Raw genomic sequence first — 21,262 nt, forward strand, 5'->3', positions numbered from 1 at the left:
TTAAAAAAAAATTATTTTTTTAAATAAATAAAATAAAATACAAAAAATAAAGAAAAAAATTAACAAAAAAACAAATTATACAAATAAAAAAATGAAGAAAAAAAAATTAGATAAAAATTAGGACTCTGCTTTTTTTTTTTTTTTCCATCCCAACGTGACGTCACTTCCTCTTTAACTAGCGTGCGCTATACTTGGCACCAGCTCATAGCAAATTAGGACGCGGCTTTTTTTAATTTATTTTTTAAATCCATCCCACCGTGACGTCACTTCCTGTCCACGCAATGCTCGGCAACAGCTCATTTTCAGCTACTTAGAAGAATTAACGCGTGGCTTTTAAAAAAAAAAAAAAAATCTGCCCCAACATGACGTCACTTCCTGTCCAGCGTATAAAATTAGCGCGCAGCTTTTTTTAAATCCAACCTAATGTGACGTCACTTCCTGTCCACACAATGCTTGGCACCAACTCATTCTTGGCTAACTAGCAAATTAGCACGTGGCTTTGTTGTTTTTCTATGTGGGGCTTCTTCACTTGCTGCCTACAGTGTGCATGTTGATGCTAACATGGCGGTAAAAGAATGCTATTTGACACTAGCATGATGCTAGGTGAAGGACAGGTGTGAGGAGCTGGAGATCTGGGAGGTGATGCTGGCGCTCCTGCTCATGCCCTGGTCACTCCTCGCCCCAGCGGACGTCCTCCTCAGAGCCTGCGGGCTGCTCCTCGCCGCTCCCGCGCCAGCCGCCCTCTGGCCCCCCGCTGCGGGGAGATGGTGGTGGCTCCAAGGGGGCGGGCCCCCGGCCATCATGGGCGGACCCCAAGGCTGCTGGGAGCCGGACCCGCCCTGCTGCTGCTGATGATGACTGTGATGGCCGCCGCCTCCGCCGCCCCCGGGCCAGTGTCCTGCCCCGCTGTGGCCTCCGCCGGCCCCTCCCCCCCAGCCGCCCTGCGAGTCGGGGGCCAGGTTGGTGAGGACCATGTTGCTGAAGCCCAGCCTCATGGACTCCGAGTCGAAGGCCTCGCTCTCCCGGGCCTGGCGCTCCAGCAGGGAGCGGATCCTCTCCAAGCGCTCGTTCTGGAGCGTCAGAATCTCCTCCTCGATCTGGGGGGGGGGGCAGGTTAAATGGTAAATGGATTATACTTAGGGGTGTAACTGTACCTCGGTTTAGAGGTCACGGTTCGGTTAATTTTCGGTACAGTAAGAAAACAATAAAATATACATTTATGGGTTATTTATAGGGATGTCCGATAATGGCTTTTTGCCGATATCCGATATGCCGATATTGTCCAACTCTTTAATTACAGATACCGATATCAACCGATACCGATATCAACCGATATATACAGTCGTGGAATTAACACATTATTATGCCTAATTTGGACAACCAGGTATGGTGAAGATAAGGTACTTTTGAAAAAAATGAATCAAATAAAATAAGATAAATCAATTAAAAACATTTTCTTGAACAAAAAAGAAAGTACAACAATATAAAAACAGTTACATAGAAACTAGTAATTAATGAAAATTTGTAAAATTAACTGTTAAAGGTTAATATTATTAGTGGACCAGCAGCACGCACAATCATGTGTGCTTACGGACTGTATTCCTTGCAGACTGTATTGATATATATTGATATATAATGTAGGAAGCAGAATATTAATAACAGAAAGAAACAACCCTTTTGTGTGAATGAGTGTAAATGGGGGGAGGGAGGTTTTTTGGGTTGGTGCACTAATTGTAAGTGTATCTTGTGTTTTTTATGTGGATTTAATAAAAAAATTAAAAAAAAAACCTGATACTGATAATAAAAAACCCGATAGCGATAATTTCCAATATTACATTTTAACGCATTTATCGGCCGATAATATCGGCAGACCGATATTATCGGACATCTCTAGTTATTTATTTACTAAATTTGCAAAATCTTCAACCAAAAATATCTTTCTTAGTGTAATATTTGATGTGAAGTAATGGGAGCCTTGGATAGGTCAATAATTCATAACAACATTGATTTTGATTCAATATTATGTTTTGAGCAATGACGGTTTGAAAGAAAAAAAACCCAGCTTTGTTCTATTAGTCAACATTGCAACTTTTTCTAAATTACATTTAACCTTTAAGCTTTTTTATTTCATTTTTGTTATGTTTCTGTTTATTTTAATAGCATTTTTGAAATGTGCCGTGGGCCTTTAAAACATTAGCTGTGGGCCAAAAATGGCCTCCGGGGCACACTTTTGACACCCCTGCTATAGATAATAAAACATTAAATGTGATAAATCTATGGATAAAAAGCAGAGCCTGGCGACGCATGCGTGTTTATCATAACTCTCTCTCTCTCTCTGCCCCTCCCTCACCAATGCTGCTGCGCGCACAATTTGTTTTGTTTTTAACCCCTTCCTAACCCTAGACGTACATTGAAAATACACGCAACCCTAACTCAAAATGCCGGACATTTGAGGCATTTAAGAAACTCCGCCCTGACAGTTCCGCAAAAGAGGACGTATGGTCAGTCTATCCTAGCCTGTTAGCTGCTAGCATGCCGTGTGTTGTGCCTCGGTGTGCATTGTTTACACAACGTGCGTTACGCTACTTAACATGTCCGTGTGGAAACTCGTTCGGTACACCTCCGAACCGAACCGGAACCCCCCGTACCGAAACGGTTCAATACAAATACACGTACCGTTACACCCCTCGTTATACTTGTATAGCACTTTTCTACCTTCAAGGTACTCAAAGCGCTTTGACACTAGTTCAACATTCACACACTGATGGCCATGCAAGGCCCTAACCACGACCCATCAGGAGCAAGGGTGAAGTGTCTTGCTCAAGGACACAACGGACATGAGGTTGGTAGAAGGTGGGGATCAAACCAGGAACCCTCAGTTTGCTGGCACATCCACTCTCCCAACCGCGCCACGTCGTCCCTCGTTAAGGGTGGTGGCCCAGGCACACGTTTTGGAGCGTCTTACCTTCTGCTCCAGCAAGGCCCGGCGAAGGCTGACCCTCTGCTCCAGGTCTCGGCGCTCCTTGTCGTGCTGCGCGTCCGTCTGCATCTTGATCTTGCTCTGGTAGGCGTTGAGCAGCTCCAGCTCCTGCTGAAGCTGCATCCTCAGGACCTGACACTCGCCCTCCTGAGCCTCGTCCAGACGCAGCTGCACGTCAGCACCGTTAGCACGCCGGCCAAACAGGAAGTGGTGGGCGCGTGCGTGGCACTCACCGCCTGCGTGGAGAGCATGTCGTTGATGGAGTGGTCGTACTGCTCGGCCAAGATGGCCAACTTCCTGGTCTGCTCCTCCTTCAGCCTCTTCAGCACCGCCTTGTGGTCACACTTGGGAGTGGTCTCCAGCAGGTGGTTGCGGAGGGCCTTGTACTGCCGGGTCTGGGTCTTACACGTCTCCTGGAACTGCTTCTTGATCTGCAGCTCCTTGGACTGATGGGACATGTGTGAGAAGACACGTGTGTGTGTGTGTGTGTGTGTGTGTGTGTGTGTGTGTGTGTGTGTGGTGTGTGTGGTACTGTCCATATGAGGGGGTGTGTGTTCTTGTAATTCTGCCCTTCTTGACTTCTGTTATCACAATATTGCCAATTTTTGTTGTTGTTCTTGTAAAATAGTGACTTTTTTGAGTGAAATGATGACTTTTGTCATAATTTTGCCAAGTAAAATTCAGACTATTATAATATTGCCAAAATTTGAAAGTTTTCTTATAAAATTGTGACTTTGTCGAGTAAAATTATTACTTTTTAATGCAAAATGGTGACATCTGTCATATAAATTTCTGACTTTTATCACAATATTGCCATTTTTTGTTGTTCTTGTAAAATAGTGACATTTTTGGAGTAAAATTATGACTTTTGTCATAATTTTGCCAAGTAAAATTACGATTATTATTATAATATAGCCCAAATTTTTAAGTTTTCTTATCAAATTGTGACTTTTGTCGAGTAAAATGACGACTCTTTTCATAAAATTGCCAAAATGTTAAGCTTTACTTGTATAACTGCGACTGTCATTGAGTCAAAGTCCAACTTTTATTATAATATTGCACACATGATCAGTTTTTCTTGTAATTTTTTTTTACTAAAAGCAGTCTTTCTCACAATGTGTCGACTTTTTTCTTATACAATTGGGAACAATTTCTCACATTCTTTCTGCTTCTGTCATATTGCAATATTTTCCCATCCAATTCTTACTTTTTAATGCAAAATGGTGACATCTGTCATATAAAATTCTGACTGTTATCACAATATTGCAGATTATTTTGTTGTTGTTGTATAATAGTGACTTTTTTGCCAAAAAAATGCAGTTTATTATTATAATATTGCCAAAATGTTTAAGTTTTCTTATCAAATTGTGACTTTTGTCGAGTAAAATGACGACTCTTTTCATAAAATTGCCAAAATGTTAAGCTTTACTTGTAAAACTGCGACTGTCATTGAGTCAAATTCCAACTTTTATTATAATATTGCACACATGATCAGTTTTTCTAGTAATTTTTTTTTACTAAAAGCAGTCTCTCACAATGTGTCGTTTTTCTTATACAATTGGGAACAATTTCTCACATTCTTTCTGTTTCTGTCATATTGCAATATTTTCCCATCCAATTCTTACTTTTTAATGCAAAATGGTGACATCTGTCATATAAATTTCTGACTTTTATCACAATATTGCCATTTTTTGTTGTTCTTGTAAAATAGTGACATTTTTGGAGTAAAATTATGACTTTTGTCATAATTTTGCCAAGTAAAATTCCGATTATTATTGTAATATTGCCAAAATGTTTAAGTTTTCTTATAAAATTGTGACTTTTGTCAAGTAAAATTACAACTCTTTTCATAAAATTGTCAAAATGTTAAGCTTTACTTGTATAACTGCGACTGTCATTGAGTCAAATTCCAACTTTTATTATAATATTGCACACATGTTCAGTTTTTCTTGTAAATTTTTTTTACTAAAAGCAGTCTTTCTCACAATGTGTCGACTTTTTTCTTATACAATTGGGAACAATTTCTCACATTCTTTCTGTTTCTGTCATATTGCAATATTTTCCCATCCAATTCTTACTTTTTAATGCAAAATGGTGACATCTGTCATATAAAATTCTGACTGTTATCACAATATTGCAGATTCTTTTGTTGTTGTTGTATAATAGTGACTTTTTTGCCAAAAAAATTCAGATTATTATTATAATATTGCCAAAATTTTTAAGTTTTCTTATCAAATTGTGACTTTTGTCGAGTAAAATGACGACTCTTTTCATAAAATTGCCAAAATGTTAAGCTTTACTTGTATAACTGCGACTGTCATTGAGTCAAAGTCCAACTTTTATTATAATATTGCACACATGATCAGTTTTTCTTGTAATTTTTTTTTACTAAAAGCAGTCTTTCTCACAATGTGTCGACTTTTTTCTTATACAATTGGGAACAATTTCTCACATTCTTTCTGCTTCTGTCATATTGCAATATTTTCCCATCCAATTCTTACTTTTTAATGCAAAATGGTGACATCTGTCATATAAAATTCTGACTGTTATCACAATATTGCAGATTATTTTGTTGTTGTTGTATAATAGTGACTTTTTTGCCAAAAAAATGCAGTTTATTATTATAATATTGCCAAAATGTTTAAGTTTTCTTATCAAATTGTGACTTTTGTCGAGTAAAATGACGACTCTTTTCATAAAATTGCCAAAATGTTAAGCTTTACTTGTAAAACTGCGACTGTCATTGAGTCAAATTCCAACTTTTATTATAATATTGCACACATGATCAGTTTTTCTAGTAATTTTTTTTTACTAAAAGCAGTCTTTCTCACAATGTGTCGTTTTTCTTATACAATTGGGAACAATTTCTCACATTCTTTCTGTTTCTGTCATATTGCAATATTTTCCCATCCAATTCTTACTTTTTAATGCAAAATGGTGACATCTGTCATATAAATTTCTGACTTTTATCACAATATTGCCATTTTTTGTTGTTCTTGTAAAATAGTGACATTTTTGGAGTAAAATTATGACTTTTGTCATAATTTTGCCAAGTAAAATTCCGATTATTATTGTAATATTGCCAAAATGTTTAAGTTTTCTTATAAAATTGTGACTTTTGTCAAGTAAAATTACAACTCTTTTCATAAAATTGTCAAAATGTTAAGCTTTACTTGTATAACTGCGACTGTCATTGAGTCAAATTCCAACTTTTATTATAATATTGCACACATGTTCAGTTTTTCTTGTAAATTTTTTTTACTAAAAGCAGTCTTTCTCACAATGTGTCGACTTTTTTCTTATACAATTGGGAACAATTTCTCACATTCTTTCTGTTTCTGTCATATTGCAATATTTTCCCATCCAATTCTTACTTTTTAATGCAAAATGGTGACATCTGTCATATAAAATTCTGACTGTTATCACAATATTGCAGATTCTTTTGTTGTTGTTGTATAATAGTGACTTTTTTGCCAAAAAAATTCAGATTATTATTATAATATTGCCAAAATTTTTAAGTTTTCTTATCAAATTGTGACTTTTGTCGAGTAAAATGACGACTCTTTTCATAAAATTGTCAAAATGTTAAGCTTTACTTGTATAACTGCGACTGTCATTGAGTCAAAGTCCAACTTTTATTATAATATTGCACACATGATCAGTTTTTCTTGTAATTTTTTTTTTACTAAAAGCAGTCTCTCACAATGTGTCGACTTTTTTCTTATATAATTGGGAACAATTCCTCATATTCTTTCTGTTTCTGTCATATTGCAATATTTTCCCATCCAATTCTTACTTTTTAATGCAAAATGGTGACATATGTCATATAAAATTCTGACTGTTATCACAATATTGCAGATTCTTTTGTTGTTGTTGTATAATAGTGACTTTTTTGCCAAAAAAAATTCAGATTATTATTATATTGCCAAAATTTTTAAATTTTTAAGTTTTCTTATCAAATTGTGACTTTTTTCGAGTAAAATGACGACTCTTTTCATAAAGTTGCCAAAATGTTAAGCTTTACTTGTAAAACTGCGGCTGTCATTGAGTCAAAGTCCAACTTTTATTATAATATTGCACACATGATCAGTTTTTCTTGTAATTTTTTTTTTACTAAAAGCAGTCTTTCTCACAATGTGTCGACTTTTTTCTTATACAATTGGGAACAATTTCTCACATTCTTTCTGCTTCTGTCATATTGCAATATTTTCCCATCCAATTCTTACTTTTTAATGCAAAATGGTGACATCTGTCATATAAATTTCTGACTTTTATCACAATATTGCCATTTTTTGTTGTTCTTGTAAAATAGTGACATTTTTGGAGTAAAATTATGACTTTTGTCATAATTTTGCCAAGTAAAATTCCGATTATTATTGTAATATTGCCAAAATGTTTAAGTTTTCTTATAAAATTGTGACTTTTGTCAAGTAAAATTACAACTCTTTTCATAAAATTGTCAAAATGTTAAGCTTTACTTGTATAACTGCGACTGTCATTGAGTCAAATTCCAACTTTTATTATAATATTGCACACATGTTCAGTTTTTCTTGTAAATTTTTTTTACTAAAAGCAGTCTTTCTCACAATGTGTCGACTTTTTTCTTATACAATTGGGGACAATTTCTCACATTCTTTCTGTTTCTGTCATATTGCAATATTTTCCCATCCAATTCTTACTTTTTAATGCAAAATGGTGACATCTGTCATATAAAATTCTGACTGTTATCACAATATTGCAGATTATTTTGTTGTTGTTGTATAATAGTGACTTTTTTGCCAAAAAAATTCAGATTATTATTATAATATTGCCAAAATTTTTAAGTTTTCTTATCAAATTGTGACTTTTGTCGAGTAAAATGACGACTCTTTTCATAAAATTGCCAAAATGTTAAGCTTTACTTGTATAACTGCGACTGTCATTGAGTCAAAGTCCAACTTTTATTATAATATTGCACACATGATCAGTTTTTCTTGTAATTTTTTTTTTACTAAAAGCAGTCTCTCACAATGTGTCGACTTTTTTCTTATATAATTGGGAACAATTCCTCATATTCTTTCTGTTTCTGTCATATTGCAATATTTTCCCATCCAATTCTTACTTTTTAATGCAAAATGGTGACATATGTCATATAAAATTCTGACTGTTATCACAATATTGCAGATTCTTTTGTTGTTGTTGTATAATAGTGACTTTTTTGCCAAAAAAAATTCAGATTATTATTATATTGCCAAAATTTTTAAATTTTTAAGTTTTCTTATCAAATTGTGACTTTTGTCGAGTAAAATGACGACTCTTTTCATAAAATTGCCAAAATGTTAAGCTTTACTTGTAAAACTGCGACTGTCATTGAGTCAAATTCCAACTTTTATTATAATATTGCACACATGATCAGTTTTTCTTGTAATTTTTTTTTACTAAAAGCAGTCTTTCTCACAATGTGTCGTTTTTCTTATACAATTGGGAACAATTTCTCACATTCTTTCTGCTTCTGTCATATTGCAATATTTTCCCATCCAATTCTTACTTTTTAATGCAAAATGGTGACATCTGTCATATAAATTTCTGACTTTTATCACAATATTGCCATTTTTTGTTGTTCTTGTAAAATAGTGACATTTTTGGAGTAAAATTATGACTTTTGTCATAATTTTGCCAAATAAAATTACGATTATTATTATAAAATTGCCCAAATGTTTAAGTTTTCTTATAAAATTGTGACTTTTGTCAAGTAAAATTACAACTCTTTTCATAAAATTGTCAAAATGTTAAGCTTTTCTTGTAAAACTGCAACTGTTGAGTACATTTCCAACTTTTATCATAATATTGCACAAATGTTCAGTTTTTTTTGTAACATTTTGACGTGCGTTGAGTAAAATGACTACTTTTATTATAATACTGCCAACATTCTAAGTTTTTCTTGTGAAATTCCAACTTATTTTTCACAACAAGCTTTTTTATATTTGCATAGTATGTATATATTATTATTGTTGTAAATACACTTCTTTATACATCTAGAAAGAGGCAGGAGGTTGTGGCTTGTACAGCCCTTTGAGACACTTGTGATTTAGGGCTATATAAATAAACATTGATTGATTGATTGATTGAAGAAGGTAAGTAATACAGGAACGTGTGTGTGCCCACCTTGAGGCTCTTGGGCTGCTGCCGGACCTCCATGAAGTGTTTGCGGCGGAGTTCGCGCTCCCTCCTCTTGTTGTACTCCAGCTGGTTGGTGAGTTCTGTCTGGTGCTGGGTGCGGATCAGCTCGGCCCGAGCCTTCTGGATGGTGGCCAGGTGGCGAAACTCCAGCTCCTGCATGGACTCGTGATGTCTGAGCAGCATGGCGTGCTCCAGGTCCTTCTGGGTCTGACGCTTGTTCAGCTCCTGATGTTCAACAATGGTGACGTCACATGTCTACGATAAGGTTGTACAGTATACCAGTACTAGTATAGTATCGCAGTACTAATGAATCAAAAAGGGTACTATACTCTGTGTGAAAAGTACCAGTACCATCAGCTAGCAGAGTAATCTCGTGACTTTACACGTTGCGGACACATCTGCTATCGTTAGCTGTAGCGAGCTAACTAGCCCAGCTTATAGCAGCCCTAAGCGGCCTACAAGCAACGGTGAACCGGTTGAGACGCATAATAGATTTAGCCCTTTAACTAGTCCTACACTCCAGTCTACCGGGCACCACACCTTAATCATAGGAGACTCCATCAACCGAAATATAAAGCTTAGCAAATAAGTGTATTCCCGGGGGCCAGAGCACCTGACATTGAAGCTAATCTTAGGGAGCTAACTCGCAACAGGCCTAGTAAACACGTACGACAGGCTAATCGCACCACTAGCTATGCGAACATAGTTGCACACGTCGGCTCCAATGACACTCGGATGAGACAGTCAAAGATTACAAAGAGGAACATAGCTAGGACTAGAAAGATGTCCAGGCATGGAGTACTAGTCACTGGCCCCCTGCCTGCCAGAGGCAATGATGAGAGATATAGCAGATTAGTCTCGCTTAACAAGTGGCTGGCTAGTTTTTGTAGACAACAGGGACTAACGTTTATTGATAACTGGCCCTCTTTCTGGGGCAAGCCAGGCCTGCTGATGAGGGACGGCCTTCACCCTAACCAGGAAGGCGCCATCATTCTGACTAGGAACATAGATTATTGTTTGAGTCACACTTGACTAACTACACAAGAGCAAGCCCGGTCACAGGCAATTACAGAGTCTGTTAGTCCGGGTGAGGAGTGAGTTAAGCTAGAACTAGCCAGCGCCAGCCTGGAAAATCCCTGCACACATAGCATTTCTCTTAGAATAATACACAACTCGCATAATGTTTTTTTCTGCAGTGACTGTGCTAGAGGTGGACATGCATTCTACTGAGGTGGCAAATTATGACACGTTCAGTGTATCGCGGCACCAAGCAAACAATCTGAAGATTCCCGTCATATCAATTCCTAGATATGGTCGAAATTATTTAAAGCGCACTACGCATAATAAACGCAACATTATTAATATTGCTACTACGAATAACTTTAACCAAAATTCCTCAAAACAGCCCACTACCTATAATATGGGCTTTTAAACATAAAATCATTGTCTCCCAAAACGTTATTAGTTAATAAGGTCATTAAAGACAACAATCTTAACGTCATTGGTCTCAGTGAAACCTGGCTCAAACCAGACACATTTTTCTCGCTTAAAGAGGCATCTCCTCCTAACTATACAAATGCACATATTGCCCGTCCCCTTAAAAGGGGTGGGAGGGGTCGCACTAATATACAATGAAAACCTCAACCTTACCCCTAACCTAAGTAATAAATATAAATCGTTTGAGGTACTTACTATGAGGTCTGTCACACTGCTGCCTCTCTACCTGGCTGTTATCTACCGCCCCCCTGGGCCTTATTCGGACTTTATCAGTGAATTCTCTGAGTTTGTCGCTGATTTAGTGACACACGCCGACAATATAATTATAATGGGGGACTTTAATATCCATATTAATACCCCATCGGACCCTCCGTGCGTGGCGCTCCAGACTATAATTGATAGCTGTGGTCTTACACAAATAATAAAAGAACCCACGCATCGTAACAGTAATACGATAGATGTAGTGCTTGTCAGGGGTGTCACCACCTCCAAAGTTATGATACTCCCGTAAACTAAAGTAATGTCCGATCATTATCTTGTGAAATTCAAAGTTTTGACTCATTGTCAACAAGCTAATAATAACCACTACTTTAGCAGCCGCAACATTAATGCTGTCACAACGATGATTCTTGCTGGCCTACTGCCTTCGGTAATGGTACCATTCCCAAATTATGTGGGCTCTATCAATAACCTCACTAACAACTTTAATGACGCCCTGCGCAAAACCATTGATAGTATAGCACCGCTATGTCCCCACATCTGTGGTCCCCTCCAAGGTTTCTCATTGTCCCATTGGGTTGAGTTTTTCCTTGCCCTGATGTGGGATCTGAGCAGAGGGTGTCGTTGTGGCTTGTGCAGCCCTTTGAGACACTCGTGATTGAGGGCTATATAAATAAACTTTGATTGATTGATTGATTGACTGGAGGACGAGGAATAGCTAAACATGCTTCACTACACACCGTAGCTCACCGGCGTCATTAGCGGTGACGCGGTTACTGAATGTAAACAAACGCCATGGGTGGATCTACACCTGACATCCACTGTAATGATACCAAGTACAAGAGCGTATCTAGTCGATAGTACTATGATTACATTAATATTTTTTATCGTCACAGTCTTTTTTTTGTTCATTGTCTTTTTTAGCACTTTGCCTTCCCTTTCTTTAAAATGGACAACATTTTAGGAGTCATTTTAATTTGTGTAACAGCAGCACAGTTACAGTATAAATAAATAGTTATGAAGGAATTAGTCATCTTTGTTTGTAAGCACATGCCTAAAATAAATTAGAGCCATGAAATATGTGCATGCTTAATTATCTGGTGTCCAATATTGTGTGAGTACCTCCCGGGCCAGGTCCTGCTCCACGTTGTGTCTGGTGATGAGGATCCTGCGCTTAAAGCGTCGACATTCCAGGTCCAAGTACTGTCTCTGTCTCCTCAGCAGGTTGGCCTCCTCCTCCGCCTGCGAGCACACACCTGTAGCGTCAGTCGCTTACACCCGTAGGGTCAGTCGCTTACACCCGTAGCGTCAGTCGCTTACACCCGTAGCGTCAGTCGCTTACACCCGTAGGGTCAGTCGCTTACACCCGTAGGATCAGTCGCTTACACCCGTAGGGTCAGTCGCTTACACCCGTAGCGTCAGTCGCTTACACCCGTAGGGTCAGTCGCTTACACCCGTAGCGTCAGTCGCTTACACCCGTAGGGTCAGTCGCTTACACCCGTAGGGTCAGTCGCTTACACCCGTAGCGTCAGTCGCTTACACCCGTAGGGTCAGTCGCTTACACCCGTAGCGTCAGTCGCTTACACCCGTAGCGTCAGTCGCTTACACCCGTAGGGTCAGTCGCTTACACCCGTAGCGTCAGTCGCTTACACCCGTAGGGTCAGTCGCTTACACCCGTAGCGTCAGTCGCTTACACCCGTAGCGTCAGTCGCTTACACCCGTAGGGTCAGTCGCTTACACCCGTAGCGTCAGTCGCTTACACCCGTAGGGTCAGTCGCTTAAACCCGTAGCGTCAGTTGCTTACACCCGTAGGGTCAGTCGCTTACACCCGTAGCGTCAGTCGCTTACACCCGTAGGGTCAGTCGCTTACACCCGTAGCGTCAGTCGCTTACACCCGTAGGGTCAGTCGCTTACACCCGTAGGGTCAGTCGCTTACACCCGTAGGGTCAGTCGCTTACACCCGTAGCGTCAGTCGCTTACACCCGTAGGGTCAGTCGCTTACACCCGTAGCGTCAGTCGCTTACACCCGTAGGGTCAGTCGCTTACACCCGTAGCGTCAGTCGCTTACACCCGTAGGGTCAGTCGCTTAAACCCGTAGCGTCAGTTGCTTACACCCGTAGGGTCAGTCACTTACACCCGTAGCGTCAGTCGCTTACACCCGTAGGGTCAGTCGCTTACACCCGTAGCGTCAGTCGCTTACACCCGTAGGGTCAGTCGCTTACACCCGTAGGGTCAGTCGCTTACACCCGTAGCGTCAGTCGCTTACACCGTAGGGTCAGTCGCTTGGCTTACACCCGTAGGGTCAGTCGCTTCGCTTACACCCGTAGGGTCAGTCGCTTACACCCGTAGGGTCAGTCGCTTACACCCGTAGGGTCAGTCGCTTACACCCGTAGGTCAGTCGCTTACACCCGTAGGGTCAGTCACTTACACCCGTAGCGTCAGTCACTTACATCCGTAGGGTCAGTCGCTTACACCCGTAGGGTCAGTCGCTTCGCTTACACCCGTAGGGTCAGTCGCTTCGCTTACACCCGTAGGGTCAGTCGCTTACACCCGTAGGTTCAGTCGCTTACTCCCGTAGCGTCATTCGCTTACACCCGTAGGGTCAGTCGCTTACACCCGTAGGGTCAGTCGCTTACACCCGTAGGGTCAGTCGCTTACACCTGTAGCGTCAGTCGCTTCGCTTACACCCGTAGCGTCAGTACCTTCTAATACTTTTTGCATATTTCATTAAAACCTTTAGCATTGGCAGCTAACATCTTTAGCACAAAGAGCTAACAACTTTAGCGCCAGAAGCTAACCAACACTGATGAAGTACACCAACGACCTCTGACCTGGAAGTGCTGGATGTTCTCCTTCTGCTTGGACAGCCACTCCTGCTTCTCCTTCTTGGGAGTGGACTGGTTCTCACTCAGCTCCTGGTGCAACACAGAGGTGATGATGTCATCGATGCTGACCGCGGTTTAAAGCGTCCTCTGCTGTCTGAGTCATGTCATGACAGATTGCAACACTTGACGCTCGCCTAGATTCCTTTCTGCTTTTAATGGTATGCATTTCCTTGTCATGGTAACTTAAGGACAAAGTGAGTAGTGCACCAAAGAATCCAGCAGAGGGTGCTGTCTCACACGTCTGACCAGCAAGACGGGATGTGCATGTATGATAGTGTTTGGAGAGTAATACAAATGCATTTTTAGAGCTTGTTCACACGTTCTAGCAAGGCGGTCAGGAAGGTAACTGTTATATCTCCAGAAGGAATGCACTGCACAGGAATTGTTCTTATTTGTTGTTTACTCAACGTCTTGTAGCTCACACTAGGGTTGGGCGATATATGGAATATACTGGATATATCGCGGGTTTGTCTCTGTGCGATATGGAAAATGACTATATCGTGATATTCGAGTATACGTTTTTAGCTGCGGGCATTACACTACAGGCTTTTATCACTCTTTCTTGTCTCTCCTTCTCACAGAGACATAAAACAAGCGCACCTTCTTACATACGTCACATACTGTCGCGCGTGCAACGTCATACGCCCTTGCAGAGCAGAGAGGTAGCAGCATAGGTAAAGTTATTAGCTGCGATGCTAGCGGAGAGGTGCGAGTGGTAATACGAGAGAAAGAAGGTGCGAATCTGATAACAAATGAAGGAAGGATAATTAATTCCCAAGAAAAACAGCAGGGGGTGCATCGTCTGGCGGTGGTTTGGCTTCAAGCGGGAAGATGTTGAACAGACAACCGTAATATGTCAAGTATGCGGCAAAGGCGTTGCTACAAAAAGTAGCAGCACTGCTAATTTGTAGCATCATTTGAAAAGTCACCCGCTAGACAATGAAGAGTGCTTGGAACTCCGCATGTCAACATCTCCGGCCCGGTGCCACACCCGCAAAATTCCCAAGCAACCATTTCCAGATCAACATTGTATGAAAAAACTAGTCAACAACAGAAGGCGATAACGTCCGTAGGAACCTACCACATAGTGAAGGACATACACTATTTGATTTCCTATTATGCAGCTCATTTTTATTTGACACTTATTGAAATATCTTGTGTGACATCATGCACAAAAGTGCACTTTATTTGTTTTAAACTATTGTAGTGGCCTTCTGTACAAAAAGTGCACTTTCATTTAGTGTTGTTTTGATATGTCATCTTTGTGACATCATGCACAAAAGCGCTTGTTTTAAAATGTCTCTGACAATCTTGCACTTTCTGTTTTGGAAATGACATGAATGTTTGTGCCACTGCTTAATAACTGTTTCATAAATACACTTTTAGTTGTGGTTTCCCTCTCGGCATGAAAGTTTAAAAGGAGCATACATTAATGCAGTATGAAGAAGAATGTTTTAATGTAAACACATAGAATCATCATACTGCTGTGATTATATGCATCAACTGTTCATTTTAAGGCAAAATATCCACATATATATGGTGTATCGCTACATGGCCTAGACATATCCAGATATTAACAAAAAGCCGTATCGCCCAGCCCTAACACACACACACACACACACACACACACACACACACACACACACACACACACACACACACACACACACACACACACACACACACACACACACACACACACACACACACACACACACACACACACACACACACACACACACACACACAGAAAGCTTGGTACAGTCTTCTTCTAATACCAAGTGAGGTAGACAGGAGCCAACCTGACAACGAGTGCGCCCTCTATTGGCCTATCTAACATATGGTAAGTGTAATTATCTCTAAAGGGAGCCAACACAAATGTGCACATACATGAGTAGGTTAATAAAAGATTAGCTACGATACCACGGGAAGCAAGAGTGAGACACGTTGCCACGGTTACCTCTTTGAGCTGCTCCTTGCGTAGTTTGTACTCTCGTTTCTGAGACTCCAGGAAGTTGCTGAGCTCCTTCTTCTGCTGCACTTGAATGTGCTGCTGGAACTTCTTCTCGTCGTTGGCAAACGTCTTCAGCTGATGGTGACACGCGCGCTTCGTTAGCGTCAGCACTGCGCGTGTGTGTGTGTGTGTGTGTGTGTGTGTGTGTGTGTGTGTGTGTGTGTGTGTGTGTGTGTGTGTAAACGCTCACGTCTTTGTCCAGCGAGGCCTGGTGCTTCTTGAGCAGCTTGTCCATCTCCTGGGTGAAGTTGCTCCTCTGGCTCTCCAGCTCCTTGTCCAGCCTCAGCCTGTGCTCGTCGTTCTCGCCCTTCAGCTTGTTCTCCATGGCCATCAGGTGCTTCTGGTGCTGCCGCCGCATGCGCTTGTACCCCGACATCTGCTCCCGGAGCTCAGAGTCCTGCTCGTGCTCCTGCATCTCACGCGTCACCTGCGGGACCACACAACTCAACATGGACCACGGCGATACTGTGATCACGCACCGACATCTTATTCATGTCTCATTTTAATCAATTGTTATCAATCCAGTGTTTCCCACACATTCATTTATTTGTGGCGGCCCGCCACGAAAGAATTAAGGCCGCCACAAATATAATATATTTTTTTTTGTCCTGTCCAGCTTCTCAGGCAAATCATATAGTTGATGTAGATGCCCATATCGGCAGAGAAGTGTAGGATCAAGATTTTTGGAGCTCTTTGTTCAGTGGATCAGATGTTTGATGAAGCTCTGTGTCTATCTACCACCACTACTGTTTGCTGTTTATTTGTTACTGACTGTGGCAGGACACCTCTGCCTCTGTTTCACTTTATGTTGCTGGTAAATAATATGGTTGTAGTAGTAGGCTAAAGTTAAATTATTTAGTATGCACTAATTAAAGGGGCAGAGCTTTAAGAGACATTTTAGCTTTTATATTTTTATAAGATATATTTTTTGTAAGAACCACAATTAATAAATATATTTCAGTGAATAACTTATTGTTCAAATCTGTATATAAATATGTACATAAAGTGTTGTAATTAGGGATGTCCGATAATGACTTTTTGCCGATATCCGATATTGTCCAACTCTTTAATTACCGATACCGATATCAACCGATACCGATATCAACCGATATATGCAGTCGTGGAATTAACACATTTTTATGCCTAATTTGGACAACCAGGTATGGTGAAGATAAGGTACTTTTAAAAAAAAATTAGTAAAATAAGATAAATAAATTAAAAACATTTTCTTGAATAAAAAAGAAAGTACAACAATATAAAAACAGTTACATAGAAACTAGTAATGAATGAAAATTTGTAAAATTAACTGTTAAAGGTTAGTACTATTAGTGGAGCAGCAGCACGCACAATCATGTGTGCTTACGGACTGTATCCCTTGCAGACTGTATTGATATATATTGATATATAATGTAGGAACCAGAATATTAATAACAGAAAGAAACAACCCTTTTGTGTGAATGAGTGTAAATGGGGGAGGGAGGTTTTTTGGGTTGGTGCACTAATTGTAAGTGTATCTTGTGTTTTTTATGTTGATTTAATCAAAAACAAACAAAAAAAAAACCAAAAAAAAACCGATACCGATGATAAAAAACCGATACCGATAATTTCCGATATTACATTTTAACGCATATATCGGCCGATAATATCGGCAGGCCGATATTATCGGACATCTCTAGTTGTAATTATATTGTAAAATGGATGGATGGATGGACGTTTAAAACAAAACTGTTATTGTTAATTAGTAAGTATACATTTTTTGAGCCTTTTTAGAGAAAATCATATCATTGTAGTCAATTATGCAAATTACTCCATGATGTCATGGTGACCACGCCCATAGCCACGCCCCCACCGCCACAGGTATCTTGGCAGTTTATGGGAAACACTGCAATCGTTGTCATTTCGTCTTAGTTATGATTAGGGTTGTACGGTACACCGGTACTAGTAAAGTATCGCGGTAATAATCAATCAAAAACGGTACTATTCGCTAAAGATGTCCGATAATATCAGACTGCCGATATTATCGGCCGATAAATGCTTTAAAATGTAGTATCAAAGGGTGTAACGGTACGTGTATTTGTATTGAACCATTTCGGTACGGGGGTTCCGGTTCGGTTCGGAGGTGTACCGAACGAGTTTCCACACGGACATATTAAGTAGCGTAACGCACGTTGTGTAAACAATGCACACCGAGGCACAACACACGGCATGCTAGCAGCTAACGGGCTAGGATAGACGGACCATACGTCCTCTTTTCACCGGACATGTCCTCTTTTGCGGAGTTTCTTAAATGCCTCAAATGTCCGGCATTTTGAGTTAGGGTTGCGTGTATTTTCAATGTACGTTCAGGGTTAAGAAGGGGTTAAAAACAAAACAAACAGCAGCATTGGTGAGGGAGGGGCAGAGACAGAGAGAGAGAGAGTTATGATCAACGCCGACGCTGCTTTTTATCCATAGATTTATCACATTTAATGTTTTATTATCTATAGCAGGGGTGTCAAAAGTGTGCCCGGAGGCCATTTGCGGCCCACAGCTAATGTTTTAAAGGCCCTCGGCATCATTCTAAAAATACTATTAAAATAAACAGAAACATAACAAAAGTGAAATAAAAAAGCTTAAAGCTTAAATGTAATTTAGAAAAAGTTGCAATGTCGACTAATAAAACAAAGCTGTTTTTTTTCTTTCAAACTGTCATTGCTCAAAACATAATATTGAATCAAAATCAATGTTATTATGAATTATTGACCTATCCAGGGTTCCCATTACTTCACATCAAATATTACACTAAGAAAAATATTTTTGGTGAAAGATTTTGCAAATTTGGTGAATAAATAACCCAAAAATGTATATTTTGTTGTTTTCTTACTGTACCGAAAATGAACCGAACCGTGACCTCTAAACCGAGGTACGTACCCAACCGAAATTTTTGTGTACCGTTACACCCCTACCCCAAACACACGTCAAAAGTGGTAAAGGAATGACTAAATCCGGCTAGAATGAAGGTTTTAGAATGGCCTTCCCAAAGTCCTGACTGGACAATGCTGAAGAAACAAGTCCATGTCAGAAAAGCAACACATTTAGCTGAACTGCAGCAATTTAGTGGTCAACAATTCCAGCAGAAGCTTGTGGATGGCTACCAAAAGCGCCTTATTGCAGGTAAACTTGCCAAGGGACATGTAAGCAAATATTAACATTGCTGTATGTATACTTTTGACCAAGTCACATTTTCAGTAGACCCATAATAAATTCATAAAAGAAGCAAACTTCATGAATGTTTTTTGTGAGCAACAAGTATGTGCTCCAATCACTACATCACCAAAAACTAAGAGTTGTAGAAATGATTGGAAACTCAAGACAGCCATGACATGATGTTCTTTACAAGTGTATGTACACTTTTGACCATGACTGTATATATAAGTGTGTGTGTACTGTACATACAGTATATGGTGTGTGTAGATGTATGTATATATGTATATGACTGTATGTATATGTTTGTGTGTACTGTACATACAGTATATGGTGTATGTAGATGTATGTATATGTACAGTATATATATATATATATGTGTGTGTGTGTACTGTACATACAGTATATGGTGCATGTAGATGTATGTATATGTATATATACAGTATATATGTGTGTGTACTGTACATACAGTATATGGTGTATGTAGATGTATATGTGCGTACTGTACATACAGTATATGGTGCATGTAGATGTATGTATATATATATGTGTGTACTGTACATACAGTATATGGTGTATGTAGATGTATGTATATGTGTGTGTACTGTACATACAGTATATGGTGTGTGTAGATGTATGTATATGTGTGTGTCTGTACTGTACATACAGTATATGGTGCATGTAGATGTGTGTATATATATATATATATATATATATATATATATATATATATATATATATATATATATATATATATATATATATATATATATATATGTGTGTACTGTACATACAGTATATTGTGTGTGTAGATGTATGTATATGTACTGTACATACAGTATATGGTGTGTGTAGATGTATGTATATGTGTGTGTACTGTACATACAGTATATGGTGCATGTAGATGTATGTATGTATACATATGTGTGTGTGTGTACTGTACATACAGTATATGGTGCATGTAGATGTATGTATGTATACATATGTGTGTGTGTGTGTACTGTACATACAGTATATGGTGCATGTAGATGTATGTATGTATACATGTGTGTGTGTGTGTGTGTACTGTACATACAGTATATGGTGCATGTAGATGTATGTATGTATACATATGTGTGTGTGTGTGTAATGTACATACAGTATATGGTGTGTGTAGATGTATGTATATATACTGTACATACAGTATATGGTGTGTGTAGATGTATGTATATGTACTGTACATACAGTATATGGTGTGTACATACAGTATATGGTGTGTGTAGATGTATGTATATATACTGTACATACAGTATATGGTGTGTGTAGATGTATGTATATGTACTGTACATACAGTATATGGTGTGTACATACAGTATATGGTGTGTGTAGATGTATGTATATGTACTGTACATACAGTATATGGTGTGTGTAGATGTATGTATATGTACTGCACATACAGTATGTGGTGTGTGTAGATGTATGTATATGTACTGTACATACAGTATATGGTGTGTACATACAGTATATGGTGTGTGTAGATGTATGTATATGTACTGTACATACAGTATATGGTGTGTGTAGATGTATGTATATGTACTGTACATACAGTATATGGTGTGTGTAGATGTATGTATATGTACTGTACATACAGTATATGGTGTGTGTAGATGTATGTATATGTACTGCACATACAGTATATGGTGTGTGTAGATGTATGTATATGTACTGTACATACAGTATATGGTGTGTGTAGATGTATGTATATGTACTGTACATACAGTATATGGTGTGTGTAGATGTATGTATATGTACTGCACATACAGTATATGGTGTGTGTAGATGTATGTATATGTACTGTACATACAGTATATGGTGTGTGTAGATGTATGTATATGTACTGTACATACAGTATATGGTGTGTAGATGTATGTATATGTACTGTACATACAGTATATGGTGTGTGTAGATGTATGTATATGTACTGCACATACAGTATATGGTGTGTGTAGATGTATATATATGTACTGTACATACAGTATATGGTGTGTGTAGATGTATGTATATGTACTGTACATACAGTATATGGTGTGTAGATGTATGTATATGTACTGCACATACAGTATATGGTGTGTGTAGATGTATGTATATGTACTGTACATACAGTATATGGTGTGTGTAGATGTATGTATATGTACTGTACATACAGTATATGGTGTGTAGATGTATGTATATGTACTGCACATACAGTATATGGTGTGTGTAGATGTATGTATATGTACTGTACATACAGTATATGGTGTGTGTAGATGTATGTATATGTACTGTACATACAGTATATGGTGTGTA

General features: G+C 39.0%; 1 protein-coding gene across 3 annotated transcripts in view; it reads right to left on the reverse strand.

Moving 5' to 3' along the window:
- Window positions 1-21,262, reverse strand: part of LOC133650102 (serine/threonine-protein kinase TAO1-like) — a 58,934-nt gene continuing 37,672 nt past the window's right edge. For all 3 annotated transcript variants that reach the window (XM_062046929.1, XM_062046931.1, XM_062046930.1), the window contains exons 14-21: window positions 15,945-16,181; window positions 15,701-15,829; window positions 13,687-13,770; window positions 11,978-12,097; window positions 9,125-9,364; window positions 3,214-3,426; window positions 2,966-3,148; window positions 1-1,097 (exon numbers count right to left, since the gene is read on the reverse strand). In XM_062046929.1, the coding sequence (XP_061902913.1) occupies window positions 600-1,097; window positions 2,966-3,148; window positions 3,214-3,426; window positions 9,125-9,364; window positions 11,978-12,097; window positions 13,687-13,770; window positions 15,701-15,829; window positions 15,945-16,181 (1,704 nt within the window). In that variant the 3' untranslated portion in view covers window positions 1-599. The remainder of the gene's footprint in view (window positions 1,098-2,965; window positions 3,149-3,213; window positions 3,427-9,124; window positions 9,365-11,977; window positions 12,098-13,686; window positions 13,771-15,700; window positions 15,830-15,944; window positions 16,182-21,262) is intronic.

This window comes from Entelurus aequoreus, linkage group LG05 (assembly GCF_033978785.1).
Source record: "Entelurus aequoreus isolate RoL-2023_Sb linkage group LG05, RoL_Eaeq_v1.1, whole genome shotgun sequence".
In the NCBI taxonomy this organism is placed as follows: Eukaryota; Metazoa; Chordata; class Actinopteri; order Syngnathiformes; family Syngnathidae; genus Entelurus; species Entelurus aequoreus.